This window comes from Sphaeramia orbicularis, chromosome 7, assembly GCF_902148855.1.
Source record: "Sphaeramia orbicularis chromosome 7, fSphaOr1.1, whole genome shotgun sequence".
Classification (NCBI taxonomy): Eukaryota; Metazoa; Chordata; class Actinopteri; order Kurtiformes; family Apogonidae; genus Sphaeramia; species Sphaeramia orbicularis.
Genome location: NC_043963.1, coordinates 33205541 through 33224599, shown reverse-complemented (window position 1 = coordinate 33224599; position 19059 = coordinate 33205541). Strand labels below are relative to the sequence as shown.

The 19059-nt window shown below is 39.6% G+C and overlaps 1 protein-coding gene across 2 annotated transcripts in view; it reads left to right on the top strand.

Annotated features, from left to right (window-relative positions):
* Window positions 1–19059, top strand: part of cacna2d3a (calcium channel, voltage-dependent, alpha 2/delta subunit 3a) — a 149889-nt gene that overhangs the window by 88341 nt on the left and 42489 nt on the right. For both annotated transcript variants that reach the window (XM_030138599.1, XM_030138598.1), the window contains exons 11-15: window positions 5526–5604; window positions 9349–9482; window positions 15284–15355; window positions 15700–15780; window positions 18748–18822. In XM_030138599.1, the coding sequence (XP_029994459.1) occupies window positions 5526–5604; window positions 9349–9482; window positions 15284–15355; window positions 15700–15780; window positions 18748–18822 (441 nt within the window). The remainder of the gene's footprint in view (window positions 1–5525; window positions 5605–9348; window positions 9483–15283; window positions 15356–15699; window positions 15781–18747; window positions 18823–19059) is intronic.

Here is a 19059-nt window from a genome sequence, read left to right as displayed (position 1 = left end):
CACTGGGATTATGGCTGGAAAAGTCACTTTTTCTTCATTTTTTTCTGTTTTGATATAATAACCTTTGACTTTACTCTGAGCTTTTATGAACATCTTCATAATCAGTGAATCAAACATAGGAGAATAGATGGTTTTCACTGGAAAAAATATAAAATTCAGAGGATAATATTATTATATATGGTGATAAATATCTTAGGAAAGGTAAAATAGAGAGAAACATTAACGAAAGTAGCACTGGGTCTTTATGGGTCAAGAAACTCTTGCCACTGTGATGTTTGCACATATAGTATCTATGTATTTAGACATTATGCATTAATATATGCATTCAACTGACATGCACAGAATCTTTTTTTTTTTTTTCAAGTCTTATGTTCACATCTTTTGTCACATGATCCTACCACACATCATGTATGTTGAGAAAAAGTGTTTAATTTCCAACCTCATGCAAACTCTTACCCATCAAAAATTTCGCTGCTCCCTACATTCAGATCAGAGCAGCCTTTACAGATCATTGGTTGCAGTGGGTGACATTGAGAAAAATAAATGTGAACTGTCTCAGATTATAAAAATGTTGAGAACATGTGGTATTCTGCAAATATTTGGCTGGTAATATTCCCTTGATTCAAAGTGACTGGTCATTTTTAGTCCACATTTCCCAACCGCCCTGGAGGTACAGCGGGTCTGGACAACTTTGTTAAAAGCAGCTCTAATGACAGATTGTTTGACTTTGGTACATGGAGAGCCCTTGAGGACAAAAACCTGGATTGGACAATTACTGGTTCTTATTAGAGCTGAATAAAATGCCCCGAGAAAGAATGAATTCATTCTGAATAAAACTGATTAGTGGGTACGTTTTTGAGGTCGACTTACAGAAGTGTATGGGGAAAATCTATTGTAAAAAAATCACTTTTTGACCGGAGTCATGTGACACTTTTGACGACATGAGCCGGGGCTGATTCTGGATGTTTGAAGTGTTCCCACAGGTAAAACTCTGGCCCCCACCCCCACTCCCCTCAGCTCTGGAAGCCCAGTGGAAACAAGGCTATTCAACACATGCCCACTGACACCCTGTTCTTTATGCACAGTCCCTACGTTATCTCTTGCTACCATTTGGCAATGCATCATGGGTCCTTAAACACACCTTCAGCCAGTATTGTTTCTGTTCTCCCATAACTGTAAATATCTGAATGCACACCTAGAACACAGTAGTCTGTTAGGGAATCCTTGGGCTCATTTCCACTAATGGGAAACAGTGGCAGCAGGTACATGTGTGATAGGACCTTCGGGAGGGACTGGACCCTGGGACCCAGATCCTGGATCCTGGAGATACATGTGCCTGTTCCATGTAAGAGTCAACAGTGTAGAGTGAGCCACCACCACTAGAGACACTGTCATCTGAGAAAAGCTTGGAAAGCCAAATTCATCTCATTTATGTGTTATTCTTCTGTGTAAGCAGATTTTTATGCTTTGAACCTCACCAAAAATGGATCAAACATCCATGAAGAAGCCACTTTGATGTTGCCTAGTGTGTTCAGACAGAATGTGCAATTTAGAGACAGTGTGATCGCATACAAAAATCAATAGAAATCTACAAGTGGGCGTAAAACGTCTCGAGGAGGACAATCTGATTCAGAGACAGGTCGAGCAACTTGATACTGTTCCCTGAGGCTTTTCTGGTCTGCTTCACACACTTAGAGAAGAAGAGGAGGAACTGGAGGGAAGTGACAGAAAGAACTAGATGTTCTGGTGTGTTCAGAGACCAGTCAGAATAAATTTGCTTGACATTTTATGGAAACGCAGGCATTGATACACTATACATACCGTATGTCCAGTGTCCATTTTGGTAGATACAGTCAGCATACTTTTGGACAAAGCGTCACCAGTTTGGTTTTTAACAGTGTTTCTTAGAAATTGTGTACTTTTCATTCTGAGTCAATAAAATGTATGCTTTAATACATTGTTAGCTTTTTTCCATCTCTGTCAAAATAATTAAAATCACAGAAAGCATGTGTCCACCAACTGCTAAAGGAATAAACTACATGCCTATGACATATTAAGCTTTAAAATGCTGCAGTCACATTATTATGGTAAATTAATTTGTTTTAAGCAGAATAACATCTGGGCAATATGTAGAATTAATTCAGTTGATCAAGGTTTTGCTCTGTGAAAAATGCAAATTGCAAAATCACGAGAATTTCTTTGGAGATTTTACTCATTCAACAAAAAAAACAAAATGCAATTGTAATTTTATGTAATTTATAAATTGTGCATGTGTTTCTGTTGTCTGGAACATAGTTTGCTGAAATGTATTTTTTTTTCTTTAGTTCTTATAAGCCAGAAAACAGTCATTTATAACTTTAAATTGTCCATAATGCTACTTAACAGTAACATTATCATCAGCTTTTGCTTCCCCATATAGTATCCTAAGAAATATACTAATTATTCATAGATGGGAGCTTCGCCTGACTGAATTCACTGCATAAAATTTGTAAAAGGAGAAAACTAATTGTTGTTACTTGATAGTGTCAGCAGTTGTAACCTTTGTGTAGGATGATGAGTTACAGTACTGTGTAGACCACTTCTAAATTTTTTTGTCAGGGTAGAAATAAACATCTATATTTATTTCTCATTATCTTTTCTTCAGATACAATAAGAAAATACAAGAAATACATTCACAGCTTTAAAAGACACACAATCAAACTGAACTGAATGGATTCTAAAGGTTAAAGTCAGTATTTAGTGTGACCTCTAACCCCATGATAAGAAGCAGTACAAACAGTTAGAAACAACTGAGGTGTTGAATGAAGCCTGGTGTAAAACATCAGAAAATAAATGTAATAAATTTCATATTGTCTGAACAAAAGCGACATCTTAAGTGCAAATGAAGGTCTCATTAAATACGACCACTTTGGTTTTTAGAAGCTGTTTTTTTTTCCCTGAAACGTTTGTTTTTGTTGCTGTACATACTTCCCATATATCCAGATTGTATCTTAATACAGAGACTGACAAATGCATATGCAAACCAACAAACCTAATGTTGGCCTAGGACTTATGCACAGTACTGTATATGAAAGCATGTCTTACCAAAGTATGTAAAATCACATCTAGTTTTTAACTGGGTCTTTACCTTTAAAAGCTTCATGCTACATGTACTCAAAAGGGTTCATACATGCATACACTCCAAGCATTGTGTATGAGCACATCTTACCCAAAGGACTGTGACCATAAGGCTGCACATACATTTTAATGCTCCTATGGCCTCAGGTTAATCTTTTAACAGCATTGACAACAAATGATCTTATAGAGAATGTGAAAGTGGACAGTGATGTGGAATGTTGCAGTGTTAGGGCATAAAGGTTTATTTGTGTTGGCACCGTCCCTGTCGGAAGTTGCCAGCACCCGCCCTCCTCTACATAGCGCTAGAAACAGAAAAACAATTATCCTGTTGTTACTTGATAGCATCTGTAGTTATAACTCTGCATAGTATGATGTTATGGTTATGAAGACACATGTAGCCTTGCACAAGTAGTGGATGTTCACACTGAACAACTTAATAATTTATTGAGTGAAGTGCTGAGTACATCATTTAGAGATTATGTGACCGGGTTAGCCATGGCCTTATATTAATAGTCAGTGTGGACGTTAATACATCTGTGCTTGCATTCTTGCATGTGCATGCATTTTTATTTCTATATAAAATATGTGCAGTCAGGGAGGTTGAAGATTGCATGCCAAGGCTTGAGCCTCGACTAGTTTTTGTCCTGGCTCTACTCAACTCAGCTGTAAACCTCTTTCATATTTAATAAGCAGTTTACTGCAGCTTGACCTCTGTCTTGGATACCAGTGAAGGAAAACATGTCACCACTAACAGAAAATCCCAGTCTCTTGCCCAAAGCCCCACATGCAGCAGTTATAAGTGTATCGGTCGTGTTGTGTTTTTCTGTCACTCTGTTAATATCATTCAGATGGCTGAGGTTTGTATGAATAGAGGATGATTATGGTCTAGATGATGAGGGCTGCTTAAAAATGACAGTTTGACAACTGCACTTATTCACTGGGAAACTCATTACACTTGACAATGGACCAACACTATCCATGCTAGAAAGTGAGAGGCTTGAATTAGCCGTCTGTGGTTTGTACTGTATCTTTGTCAGCTAAAGTTGCCATTATCAATATTAAATTTAGAAGGAGTTCTATCTATGATGCATGGAAGTAACAATGAGATTATTTAGTCATAGTAGGAGTTTATTATTTATTTAATTTGTTATTACCTCCGCCAAGGAGGTTATGTTTTTGTCAGCGCTGGTTTGTCTGTCTGTTTGTCTGTCTGCCTGTGTGCAAGATAACTCAAAAAGTTATGGACGGATTTGGATGAAAATTTCAGGAAATGTTGACACTGGCACAAGGAACAAATGATTGAATTTTGGTGGTGATCGGGGGTGGGGGGCCGCTGATCTGCCTTGGTGGAGGTCTGCACTCTACGAGTGCTTTTCTAGAAAATATACCACAGACCTCCGCCAAGGCAGATTAGTGCCCACCCCCCACCCCCAATCACTACCAAAATTTAATCATTTGTTCCTTGTGCCAGTATCAACATTTTCTGAAATTTTCATCGAAATCCGTCAATAACTTTTTGAGTTATCTTGCACACGGACAGACAGACAAACATGGGGGGGGGGCACTGATCTGCCTTGGTGGAGGTCTGTGCTCTCCAAGTGCTTCTAGTTTATTTATTTAATTGAATACTGAAATATTCCTCAAAAAGAAATTAACATATAAACTAAGTTTCTGTAATCTTCAATGCCTTCAAATTCAGTTGTTCAAATCATATAGAGATGTCCACTTCTACACACATTTACCTGTGTGTATGCACAAATACACACAAATGCACAAACAGACTCACATGCTGTCAGGGTGAAGGGAGGCAGTGAAAAATGCAGGCATGGAAGCTATGGCAGCTGTGCCCCCAGAGGCTTGCATCTGGTCCAATCTGGCAACCTGTGTTCCACACACACACTCACACATACGTACACTCACCTGCCAACTACACCTGCTGTTAGAGCCAACTGAACACTGCTGGGCAAAAATGGCTTTGGCAGCTGAGAGTTGAGAAGGTTTCTTCATTGAGTACATAAAACCTGGAGTTGTCTCTTTTTTTTTTTTTTTCAGCTCAAAAATATTTACTTCGTGTCTTTCATTTTTATTCATTCTAATTAGAGTTTTTCCATGCTCTTATCTTATTTTAAAACCCTTATCTTTAATCCCCGACTATTTTCAGTTTCGGGAGTTGATAAATGATCGGAATTATTTAGAATTAAAATAAAATCTTATAGACAAAGTTGAAACTTTTATTAGTCTATAATTGACTGCATTAAATGTGGAAAGAGGGCCTGCTAATCACCAGCAGATAAAGAATGAGTCTTCTGCCTGGCTTTGACAGTGTTATCTGCTCTATACTGGTGTGGTGGGCCCTATCGAAATGCGATTAAAATGACTGACGGAAGCTATCTGCCTTCCCTCTGCAGGTCCGCATATTCCCTTACCTGATTGGTCGGGAGTCCGCCTTCGCTGATAATCTGAAATGGATGGCATGTGCTAACAAAGGTGGGATCTTACAACATATTCACTGGCCGCTGCACTATTTCCCCTTATAATCTGTTTTTTTTCCCCAAGAAGAAAGTTCCTGCATGTTGCTGTCAGCCAGGCAAGATTGAATACATTATGGAGACCAGGATTTGTTTGGTTTGTTTGGCGTTTATGTCTGTGTGTGCATGTGGTTGCACAGACATGTGTTTGTCAGTGCTCATCAGTTTTAACACGTGGATGCGACAGAAGGCAGCTGGTACCAGTTGCACAGACCAGATATGTCACATTACATCTTCTTCTAAGCCGTAGAGTCCAAACTATCTTAGAGATCCACTACTTTACATCTGCTTTGTGTGTGGTCATGGCTGTCTCAGTGTGTGGAGCACTTTCCTTCAGGTTCTATATTTAGCTGAGGTGGGTGACAGAGGCAGTCTGGCTCCATTTCCTCAGGCTGCCATAGATAAGACAGGCAAGCCATAGGTCAGACAAAGGTGTGCACAGTGTGTGTGTGTGTGTATGTGTACAGATAAGAGGACAAGGGAATCCACAGTTTTGCTTTGGAGTAATATCTGAGAATCCATCCTGTCAGTTTAAGGGTGTTAGTGGTGATGATGAGACCTATGTGTGTGTGCGTGCGTGCGTGCGTGCGTGTGTGTGTCTGTCTTATTAAGTAAATATCTCTGTGTTTCTGTGCTGGATGATGCTACAGACTTGTGACAGTGACATCGTCTCCTGCCTGCAGGAACAGTGTAGAACAGTCCTAGTTTCACTACCTCTCAAACTGCAACTGCTGTCATGTCTATGTGTATGTTTTATAAGTATGTTTTACATTATAGAGTCTGTGATCATAGAAACTCAGCAGCAACTGAGCTGAACTTGGAGAGCTATGATAGTAGTGCAATTGTGAAGCTAATTGTATATGTCATGGAGCAGCACGGTGGTGCAATGGTTAGCACTGTCACCTTGCAGCAAGAAGGTCCTGGGTTCGATTCCTTGGGGGGACCTTTCTGTGCGGAGTACCGGGGGCTCTTCTGCCATCCAAAGACGTACACTAATAGGTTAATTGGTCAAGCTAAAACTGTCAATATATGTGTGAATGTGAGGATGAGTGTGATAGGAAAATTCTGTGATACACACTGAGACAAAAGACAGAGTCACTGGATTCTGGAATCAGAAGACTTTACTTGGAAGGAGTCAAGTACATACAGCAAGATGCAGCGGTTGACTGACTAACACCAGGAAGTCTAAGATCTTATAAAAGAACATGTATATTACAACCATTGGTCCAAGTGTCCAAACATAATGATGTCAATCAAGTTCACCATTGGCTTAGTGATCCAAAACATGGTGATGCATGGGTTCAGTGACCACGTTTGCACTCCTCCCCCACCCACCTATGGCCTGATCTTCCCCAAGGGCAACAGGCCACTCTGGTCCCAAACTGGATGGGAAACAGGCAGATAGAGAAGAAATGATAGACATATCCTGAGTGGATATGTTTAGACATTAGACATTACAGAAGATGTCATTACAACTCATCCATGATTCGTGCTCTGGACACCTGGTATTTACACAGAATAGTCTGATATTATGATTGTCCAACAGAGTGGTTGTTTGTTTCTATATGTCAGCCCTGCGATGAAATGGTGACACATCCAGGGTGTACCCCACCTTCGCCCATAGGTAGCTGGGGTAGTCTCCAGCATCCCTGTGACCTTCTCAAGGACAAAGCGGTTCAGAAGATGGACGGATGGATGTATATGTCATTTCAAACAGAACAGTATCAAACACTTTGATGTCAGTCATGTATAAACTCCTCTAGAATATAGAATATATCATGGTTTGGACTCAGATTTCCTATGACTTTTTCCATCTTTGAACTTCATCTTCCATCTGCTTTATTTATTTCTTATTGAATGTATCACTTTGTATTGCCAAGTTAGCACACAGTTAACACTTTAAGCTAGTCTGCAACGCTATCCTTACACTACAATGTTACTGTGCACAAAGAAAGATCCATGAAGAACTGGTTTCCAAAATTTTCTAAGGACTTACTCATCTGGCTTGCAAACGACCAGCACTTCAACTCCACCCAACACTCTTTGAAATTATTTGGCGCTCCAGCTGTGGGCCAGGATTTATCACACATTAGTGTCCCTCGCTCATGACTCTTGTGGCTAAATGGGACCAGATCCCTGCAGCTGGTGTGCAAAATCTTGTTGGGAGCTCAGATGCAGCAAGTGTCCCACAGTGTTGAAATTAGACAATCAACATTCACATACAGATGTAACGTAAGCGCATTCACATACATTTCTATAGCTACTGTATGTGTCACACGGTGGCTTTAGTTTCATAGGCCTCGTCTGTTACTTTTGCACACCAGGCCATGTATTTTCACTTCATATCACCTTACCCAAGGTCCTTTTAAATGTATGACTTGCTGCATTCTGACCAGACCATGCTGTGGCTGTCCTGTCCTGCATGTACGACAGGTGTACTGTGTCACTAAAAGCAGCGAGCGCTCATTTTTTTCTCATCCCTGCTCATCTCACTGGCCCTAGCCCGAAGGACGCCCTCAGCCTTCCAGAGGGAGTAGTCATTCTTCACTCAGCACTGTGATGAACGATGCAGTTACACTGAGGCAGGTTGCTTTGTATGTGATGTGAGTCTGTATGTGCGCAATGTCATTGTACTGTCTGGTGGAATAATGGCTGGATTTGAATTCTTCTAAAGTTGAAAGAAGGAATCTGTCAAGGTTCACTTCCAGGTCAAGTCTGGAGTGAAGTTCACTCTTGTTGCTATGGTGATTGCAGTAATTAAGTGGTTTTGCTTCTCCTAATGTACTGAAAGTGCCTGATTTTTGGCACTTCGTTAAAGAGTTGGTCACGAATTTAAAATAAGCTTATCAGTGACAGATTCATATAGTTAATTTGTTGTCCATGTGGTTTTCCCATAGTTCTTAGTGTTATGTCTAGACTCATCTTTTCTCCTTGTGGTGTAAAGGTCGTTGCCAGAAACGATGACCCTAAAATCTATTTCCTCCAGCTATGATTTTCTCCTTGACTGCCTCACGGTGATGGAGGCAGTTTGCTGTTTTTATGGATGGGTGAAAATGTGGTGGTCTCTCTTTTTTCCCTCTTTCTCCATGTCACTTCTTGTTCTCTCCCTCTCTTTCTCAGTCTTAATGTTATCCTTATTCCCTTTCTTTCTTTTTCCATCCCTTGCTGAGATAACAGTATATCCCCTCTTGCACATGCACATTAGCATCATAATGGCAGCATTACCATTGTAGGAAATGGCATCACATTTGGTTTAACTGAGATAGTTTTTCCATTACATTTACATACCACTTACCCATTCACAAACCCATGCTGGTTTGCTCTCACTTGTACATCACTGCAGGGAATTCTTCAGCTATTACTCATGCATGTATCCAGGTTTCTATCTGCTTCATCAAGCAAATATCTACTGTCTACCGTGTTGTGTTCCAGATGTAATTTCTATGCTTTGATACTAAGGTAAGTACAATGGAAGTGATGGCTCGGAAAAAAAATTGCTGGCTCCATAAATCCATACTGATATTGGATATGACACATACAGCAATGTGAAACAGTTCTGGAGGTAGAAACTTCACTCTAGATTGCTGTTTTGAGTCACAAAGACTGAATGAGTGGGGAGACCAGACTAGGTTAAATCATTCCTTTCATCTGCTGTAGTCTAAATGTGATCATTTCTCTTTTATCTTCACTCTCTACCCAACAGGCTACTTCACTCAGATCTCCACATTAGCTGACGTGCAAGAGAATGTGATGGAGTATCTCCACGTACTGAGTCGTCCCAAGGTGATCGACCGGGAGCATGATACAGTTTGGACCGAGGCCTACATCGATAGCACTGTGAGTGGACAGCGGTCTCTGATCCCTCACATGGCACTGGACTCCTGTTGCTACAGTCCTTGCTGACCACAAACACCTAGTCTGTTATATGCACTGTATGTTCACACCATTCTCTGATGTTTTGAGAGTTTATTTCAATTAAGAAACCATAATGTGCTTTGTTTATGCTTGTGATGACAGAAGTACATTTGCATTTTCACAACAGATGAAATATATTCTTCAGAAACGAGTAGTAGTGATAAAGCAAGCAGAAGGTTGGCAATGTGTTTTGCATTTAAATGTCTCTGAATGTGAATGTGCGAAAGTGTGTGTGCAGCAGATGGGACCATTAAGTGAATGAGCCTCCTGTGTGTGTTTGGGAGTTGTGTAGCGTGAGTAGAAACATACTGGGTCACAATGGTGAGTTAGATCTGAGTTTATCAGTCTCAAGTTTAACCCCACCCTAACTTGTACAGACAGACAACTCATGTCATATTCCATAAACAAACACTTTAAAGGACATATGAATTGTGAATGTTCGTGTGCATTATAGTCAACACGCACTAAACTAAAACACCCCCAAAATATAACCTCTTAATGTCTGACAGAATTCACTGAAATCCACAAATTACAGTATTCATTATATCTATGTATATATATCTTTTTTTAGTTATTGTGTTTGACGATAGAGAATGACCTGAAATCATTTGTCCTTTGCTAGTTGAATAGATTTAGAAGGAGACCCAGCCGACATATGCACAGGCTATCAACACTACACTACTACTAAGAAAACTGACACTTTTTTTTGCCTTTATTCCCTCATATCCTTCTTTTTTTTTTTTTTTTTACAGTTTTTTGTCCTGATTATTTCTTTCCTTTTCTCCTCACACTTACCCAAGTGCCACTTTTTTATTCATTATTTTTATTCTTGCCCAAAAATCTCCTCTCTTGACACAGTAGGTGCTTCTTAAAGTTGCCACCAAAGCCACTATCAGTGGATTTAGTGTGCCCACTGGTAATGGCACTCCATTCAGTGGATATTGAACTGGATCACTTGCTGAAATGTACCCACAAACGTACTGACCCTTTCTCTCCTCCTCTCCTCTGTAATGTGTTCTCTTTAGCTCCCCCAAGCACAAAAGGTAAAAAAAAGTTGGTATGAGGTCATCGCTGTATTGTGCTGTGTCGAGGCCTGGTGTGTGTTCATGTGCATGTGTGTTCTGGTCTCAGATCTCTTCTGCAACATGAAGGCGTAATTGGGTGAACTAACTACCATACTGACCCATGGCATTTGTTTGTCTGTCAGTGCTCTTCAACCTCCAGATTCAAGCCATGCATAGTCGTCGTTGTGGGCTCCGTTGATTGCTCTCTTTTGCACGTCCGTTCGAAACACACGCACATGTTTGTGCACACGCTCACACTCATTCATCAGTGGTGATGTTGTGTTGGCTGTGCTTTGCCAGTATCTCTGGGACTAGCAGTGTGATCAAGTGTGTAAATGTGAGGCTACATTTGCTCTCTTGCCTGTGTGATTTTGGTGTGAAAGCAAGATTGCCTGTGTTATTTGTTTTGGCAGAATTCTCCAGAATAATCTGCTTTGTCGTTGTTTGGGTGAAAATCCAATAGCCTATAATGACTGGCAGGATGATCTGTTCTGATGCCTTTTTATCGTTTTCAGTGTTTTATTTTTCAGTGTTTTATGAATCATATGTGGGTTGAGATAAGCAGCTCTATAATCATAACAATGATGATTGTGCAACAGAAGAGTGCTCTGCCCCCCTATCACCATGAGCTGAGCACAGAGCAGTCCCATTAGACAGCTGGCAAGCCATATGTCTGACATAGTACTGATGGTGTGATAGACCTGAGCTGATTGACATCTAAAGGGCTCAGCAGAAAACAGAAATAGATATCACATTGTCAGACGTGGTAATGGGGATTAGGAAGCAATCTGCAGTGCTTCTTTGCATGAAATCACTCCATCACAGCTTTGGACTATGTTCTATGAGCGCACATACACTACAGCCATGTTGAAGTAAAACAGACAGTAACAGAAAGATGATAATGATAAAAAGTTAGTAAAACTACCGGGATTAGCTACATGTGGAAAGTGATGAGCATCTGGGATTTGTGTGCAGGGCTGATGTGTATCATCTTTCCAAATGTACCCTCCTATCTTTCCCCTCTTTATCCTTCTCAGTGAAACCCAATAATCTTTCTTGCTAACAACATCTCCCCTTTCTTCCTCTGTTTCACTTTGCGTCTCCTCTTCAGCTTTTTCGTCCACCTATGCTCTCCCTCCTCCCCTGTTTCCCCCCTCTCTCCTCTCTCTTCGGCCTATCCTTCGTCTCACCAGCTTCATCCATCATTCTCTGGCTCATTTGGCTTTGTTTCCCACTCTGTCGGATAAACTGACACTGGAGCTCAGGGATGAATGGAGGGAGGTGGGGGTGAGAGGAACATGTTGAGGGGGGGGATATTTGAGGACAGGTGTAAGGATGATGAGAGAAAGAGATGTGAAGATTGGTCCAAGTTTGAGAGAGAATTTAAAGGATATAAAGAGTGATGCAGGGTTGAGAGGAGGTTTTTGTGCTGAAGTTCAAAGAACAAGACTGATACTTGTAAAGGATGAAAACAGAAACAGGAAAGCTGGAAGAGGTTCATTTCCTTTGATGAAAAACTGTAGTATTAAGCTGTTCAAAATGTCATGGTGGATGAATAAACTCCACTACTTCAAAGCAAAAGTGATAATATTGATTGAAGAAATTGAGAGCTTTCAGAGGTAATCCCAAAATACCTGCAGTAAGAAAAAAAACCCAAAAAACATGCTGAGTTTGTGCCAACTTTGGTCCCTATCGGGGATGTTTCACTTTTCTCCACAGAGAGTTTTTTGACTCCAGCGGGTACACACACAACATCATTAAACTTAGTCTCCAAGGAAACAAGGGTCACCTCATCCACCAGCACATAATTTGTCACAGCAACCTAGATTACGAGGTGTCCTATGAGGCACCGAACACAGGTCAGGGGTGTGTATTTGAGCCCTCTAAAGGGTATAACTGTGAGTATATGTGTGTGTATTTATATTGCATTATAACACAGTAGGGCTCTTTTTCATTCTCTGACTCACAGTGGGGGAAAGGACTTACACACCTCATTTGCTCTGACTGATACTGATACAGACGCAGAGGCAATGATTATGCAGATTTGGCCCAAATGTGTGTTGAGTCCTGACCTTGCGTTAGAGGTTGTGGGTTATGTATGATAAGTCAAACTCCAGATGCGGAACGCTCCCTCTGGGAGTTGAGGCTTGCTCACGTTGGAGGACGTTCATTTAGGGTTCAAGGAATCATCTCTATCCTCTGCTGGCTTAGGATAATAAAGCACAGGTTTAAAGGTCTTTTCTCTCCTGGGTAGGGCAAGCGAGGACCCTCCTGAGCTGTGTGGTTGAATCCAACACATGCACTTGCTGTCTCCTGTTCTCTATGCAGCTCTTGTTATCTGCTTAATTACAGTAGGTCAGAGCAGCTGGGCCAGCCTGATTTTCTTTTACCAAATGCACACGTTGCAAATGTGTTGCAAACTTACTGTAGATTAGTGTTATTACAAAGAGAACACATTTGATGGGACTGTTCAACCATTCATGGGGAGACATGTTAGATGTGAGTCTTTACATTTACAGTCTAGTGATATATGACCCAATGGACCGGAGGTTGGAAATAGATTTTGTATTTTTAGATGACGCATTGCTTGTTTCTCCTGTCCTCTGATCGATCCCAATCTCCAGCAGCAAGCCCGTTCATTGTTACAGCAGCTGTACTTAGGGGTGCTTTGTTCTCTCTTTGATGTCCAATATTATATCCTGGATTGCTATTACCAGTTTGTCTAAGCTCAAGTCACCAATTCCCTTCTCTTCAATATCTGAGGGAGACAGAATGGACGCTAGCAGTTTCCTGTCATTACCTATTATTACTGGTGGTAAAGGCCTACAAGTTCTGGAGGGTGGAGAGTGTACAGAAGGCATGCTAAGTTCAGTTAAGACTATTGGTTAAATGGAGTCATAAAGCCATGCTGCAGCCTAAAAAAAAATCTACGTCTAAATCAGGGGTGTCCCATCCTGGTCCTCGAGAGCTACTATCCTGCAGGTTTTAGACGTATCCCTCTTCCAACACACCTGATTCAAATGATAAGCCTATCATCAAGTTCTGCAGAAGCCCGATAACGACTGTCAGGTGGACTGGAAGAGGGAAACATCTAAATCATCTGGGGTGGCCATGGCTCAGATGGTAGAGCGGGTCGTCCAATAAGCAAAGGGTTGGTGGTTTGAATCCTGCTCTGTCCTAGTCATGTGCTGCTACTCACACTGGTGTATGAATCAAGGTTCTAATAGTTTTGGATTTTTCATTATAGTTTAGTTTAATTTAGTTTTGACTTTTTTTTCTCTAATTCAGTTAGTTTTAGTTTGTTTTTAGAGCAGGTTTGCTAGTTTTTATTAGTTTTCATTTTTTTCTATATGCTTGGTTTTAGTTTAGTTGTAATATTAGTTTTAGTTTTGTCATATCTTTTATCTTATTCGCTGTCATATTCAAATAAATCCCATACAGGACTCTACTCCTTTCTCCCAACTTTAGTCTCCATGTTTCCAGGTAGAGTGGGGACGAGAAGACGACTCTGAACCACAAGTGACGAGAAGTGATGGACTGTGAAGCGCCGTATGGTGCCACTAGCTAAAATTTCTAGAGCAAAATAAATCGATTTCGCATCAATCTGACATTGACAAAGATGAATACGAAGGGAATTTTATCCATAATTTTTATACGTTTTAGTTAGGTTTGTAAGCACGCAATACAGTTTCAGTTAGTTGTCATTTTTTCTTTTAATTATAGTTTTTATTTATTTCAGTTAACGAAAATGTTTTTTCAGTTCTAGTTTTCGTCATTTCGTTAGTTTTCGTTAACAATAATAACCTTGGTATGAATGCGTGTGAATGTTTGGTGGTGGTCGGAGCGAACTGGCAGACACACTTCTGTCAGCCTGTCCCAGGGCATCTGTGGTTTCATATGTAGTTTACCACCACCAGAGTGAGAATGTGTATGTGTTCATAGAAAAGCACTATATAAATCTAATCCATTATTATTATTAAAACATACAGGATAGTAGCTCTCGAGGACCAGGATTGGACACCCCCGGTCTAAATAATTCATATCACCCTGACTGCACAAATTACTTGTGGGGACTTAAATACAAGCTGAATGAGTGACTGACATTAAGACAGTTTTGACATTTCCTGGGTAGACAAGGACAGAGCAGTTTTTGTAGAGTATGAAGTCTTTCACCGATCTCCTCATAACAGTGTCAAGCTTTCATCTCTAATGGATATCATCTTTAGATACAGACAGCCGCTGGAAAGATAAATATCATAATTATTCCAGCAGTCTTAAGGGAGGGAAGATACCCTGATCCAACCTAGAAGCACTGCCTTAGTCTGCTACAGATCAAAGCCAGGCTGTGATTGAACACATTTTAAGGCAAATAATAAACATGAATAAAACATGTCATGGAACTTTTGCAGCTCCCCAAAGAAGATAATATGTCTAGAACTGCTGCAGATTTCCTGTCAGGTTGGCTACTTAAGGAATGAGTGTTTTGCAGTTTATCACTCACTAATCATTGAGTTGTCTCGTGTGGAATTGATTCTACATGTGCATGATGTTATTTAATATGCTGTTCCGATGCATTTCTTTAGCATCAATAGTGTTTCATCAGTAGCTTCCTTCTCTCTCTCTTTTTCTGTCCTTTAATGTCCGTTTCTTATGACTCAGTTGGACGATGGTCAAGGTCCAGTTCTGATGACAACAGTGGCAATGCCAGTGTTCAGTACAAAGAATGAAACTGTAAGTGCACATACAGTACTGTAAAAACCAAGAACATTCATTTCCACTGCCAGCATGTTTATCTCAAATAATTCTGTCCAAACAGAGTTGCAGTATAATTGAAAAACTATGCAATTACTTATTGCATAAATCACAAGGAATTAGGTTTTGAGAGAATAGACACAAATTGTGAAATCATGATTATGTTTGTATTTGATGGACACTAATTTCAGTTTAATTTGACTTAGTAAATTATACTGAAACAGAAGAGCATGACTAAATGAAAACATAATAGAGAGAGACTGTACAATTTAACTAACCTTTTAATTGCTACTCACATATATTTCATATATTTGTGCTTCCAGAGAAACCGAGGCATCCTGCTGGGTGTGGTTGGAACTGATGTGCCTGTCTCAGAGCTGCTCAAGACCATCCCCAAATATAAGGTACCACACCTAATATCACTCAGCTATGTTTCTCTAAATAACAGATTTGGATACAGTGCCTTAGGCCATGCAGTATAATACAGGTCTGGGAATATTTCAATTACCTTTTTGTTAAATCAACCAGGTTGTCCTCTACTGCATGTAGTTCTATCCCTCAGACCCGGGGTCTTTTTATATATCATATTGGGAAAAGCTAAAGAAATCAGATAATAAGACTTTATTAAATGAGCTAGTTTCTGTTAGAGAAATGTATAAATGTTCATCTGTACACAGGTAGAAACATAATAGGATCCGACAGCCATTGAATTGTTTGGGAAGGGTATGTGTACTGGCATTCAGAAATTAATGCATTCTGGTGCAACAGTCTCAAAACCATCCCATTGTCAACAGTCTTTGAATTAGTAAAGTTATTGGAGGTAACTGATAAAAATATATATCATCTACAGTAAAGAGAGTGCTATCTTAATAATAATAATAATAATAATAATACATCACACTTATATAGCGCTTTTTTGGACACTCAAGACACTTCACAAACAAAACAGCTTGTGAGCTTGTTCTTCAAAGGGAAAGTTACTACCAAAGGCTAAAGTATGCACATGAGCACTTTAACAAATGGGTCCGATCAACCAAAAGTGAACGTCAGCATGAAAAAGTAAATTTGTACTCATCATTTATCAAGTGGGCTCATTTTTTAGCTGAAGATTTCTATTTTATGGAACTGTTATCCTTTTTAAAATACCCATTGTAGACAAAAAGTTTCAACTGATTTTATCAATTGTACTTTTTACACCATAGCCATACCTGATGTTAAAATTGTATCTAAAAAAAAATGTGAAAATTTATTCAGTCTGTTGATTATATAGGTGGTTGTTAAGTTTCAAGTACTAGATTTTCATTATTTTGTGACTATTATTGATATTTATGAGTTTGAACATTTGTGAGTTGCTAAAAAGACCCTGTCCATGTTAACAAAAATACCAGTTTTTTTATTTTGAAGTTACTGATAATTCAGATATTTGAGTGAAACTTTCAGAAAGTAATGATCTTTTAATACATTTTGGGTGATGCATGCAATGGTAAAGAGTCGTCCACATGTTACTATGGCAGCCTGTCCACGTGTTACCACATTCTCATGTCAATAAAACAGAAACTTTTCAATATTTTACTTCAAAATTTATTTCCAGCATAGTTGAACATAATATCTAAAAGGTTTTGTCCTACTTGATATTAGTTTCTGCCGAGAACCACGTTTTAAATGTTTGCGTAAAGCTTAAAAAATTAATTTCTGTTTCAAGTCCACGTGTTACCAAGCAGTAATTTGACATTTTTCACCTAAAAGTTTTGTCTCCCCAAATTTTGTTATGCATTATGTTAAAGTGCTTATAAATACCTACTCAAATATGTATAATACATGCATGTAAGTTACTCTGCTTACATGACAGAGACTGTTGAGCACCAAATGTGTCCACGTGTTACCGCTTGATTGGACCCAAAGATCTTGCCTCCTAGGGGAATGTTCTCAGGTCATATTTGGCAAAAGTAGAACAGCTTTAGCGTAAAAATCACTGGTATATATTAGGAAGGAGGCTGAAGCTTGAAATCATCTTAACTATAAAACACTGGGGTGGAGCGTCTTGTTGTGAGTGGTTCTGCTACAGAGGGACTTGTGGACCCCATAAAAGTGATGGTATGAGGAAAGAGAATTATGTGGGTATTTTGAAACCTCGTCTGACATCAGCCAGGAAGCTAAAGCTTGGACACAGATGGGTCTTAAAGCAGAACAATGATCCTACGCAAAATGGTAACAACATGGTTTAACATTTTGGAGTGGCCAGCATAAAGCCCTGACTTTAATCCAATTGAAAATTTGCGGGCAGAACCAAAAAAGTGGGTTTGTGCAAAGAGGCCCATAAACATGAGTCAGTTGGATGAGTTTTGCCAGAGGGAAAAGGCCAAAATTCCTGCAGAGTTGTGTGAAGTTTGTGGAAGGCTACCCCAAGCATTAGATTCAGCTTACACTATTTAAAAGCGATGCCAACAAATATTAACTTTTAGCCCTCTAGGAAAATGTCACATCATCAAAATATAGTAGATGGACTAACTGAACTAAGAGAGGGGGTACACAGTATGTTTAAACACCTAACATCAACGCATCTACTATGATGATTCATTTTACTTGATGGTTTCGCATTTTTTTATTGTTAATGATGTCATCCTTTTGTGTAGATTATGAGTGTTGTATATACTTTTTTTTTTTCTTTTTTTTTTTTTCTTTAGAATTCAACATTCAAGTAACATTTAGTCCACACAAACATCAATATGCTCATATACCCATATTAATTTTCTTCTTTATGGTAAAGTTTGAGGATATGCCCCCCCCCTTAGGGGTACGTTGTTATCATACAAAATCAGGCCTTACAGTTGAAACGTAAGTGAGCTATTTTAACCAATTTTCAACGAAGTTATCCATTTTACATCTCAGTTTAAATGTGATTCTCTCCATAACATATATACTGTAAACGACATTAATCCAGTCATTTATAGCAGGTATGTCTCTTTTCAGCCATTTTCTGGTCAGGGCCTTCTTACTTGCTACTAAGATAATCTCAATAAACATTTATCTCTCTTTGCACACTTGAATTCTTCTAAATCACTGAGGTACATGGTTTTAGTCAAAACAAATATTAAACTGAAAACAGCCTCCAAGAGGCCCAGGACACATCTCCTAAATGGAGGCACAGAAGGACAGTCCCAGAAGATGTGAAAGTGGTTGGCCGTAGTACTTCCACAGGACCTCCAACAAGCTGTCTGGTCAGAGTACTTAGCCTTATGTGCTGGGGTTATTAGTGCTATATTTTATTAGAAAGACCAGACCAGATTCAGCCAGAGAAAAACAAAGACCTTGATTAGCCCAGACTTAGAATTATATGCAGACTTTGTCATCATCTATTTGTGTTCTTGTAGCTGGGCATTCATGGCTACGCCTTCGCAATCACCAACAATGGCTACATCCTCACCCACCCAGATCTACGGCCACTTGTGAGTATTACCTCCAGCTCTGCTCAGATGCTGTATAACACGTTTACGTACTACAAATCTGATTTTCATAACAATCTCTTTTAGGGCACAGAGCTCGGAGTTCGCATGTATTCATTTATTTTGCACAGGCAGCTCACTCTTGAGTTCATGTCAAGCCAATTCCGTATTTCATCGTCATATTATGATGTCGATTGACATTGAAAATTAGTGTAGGTGCACCGCGCTTGTATGTGTGTT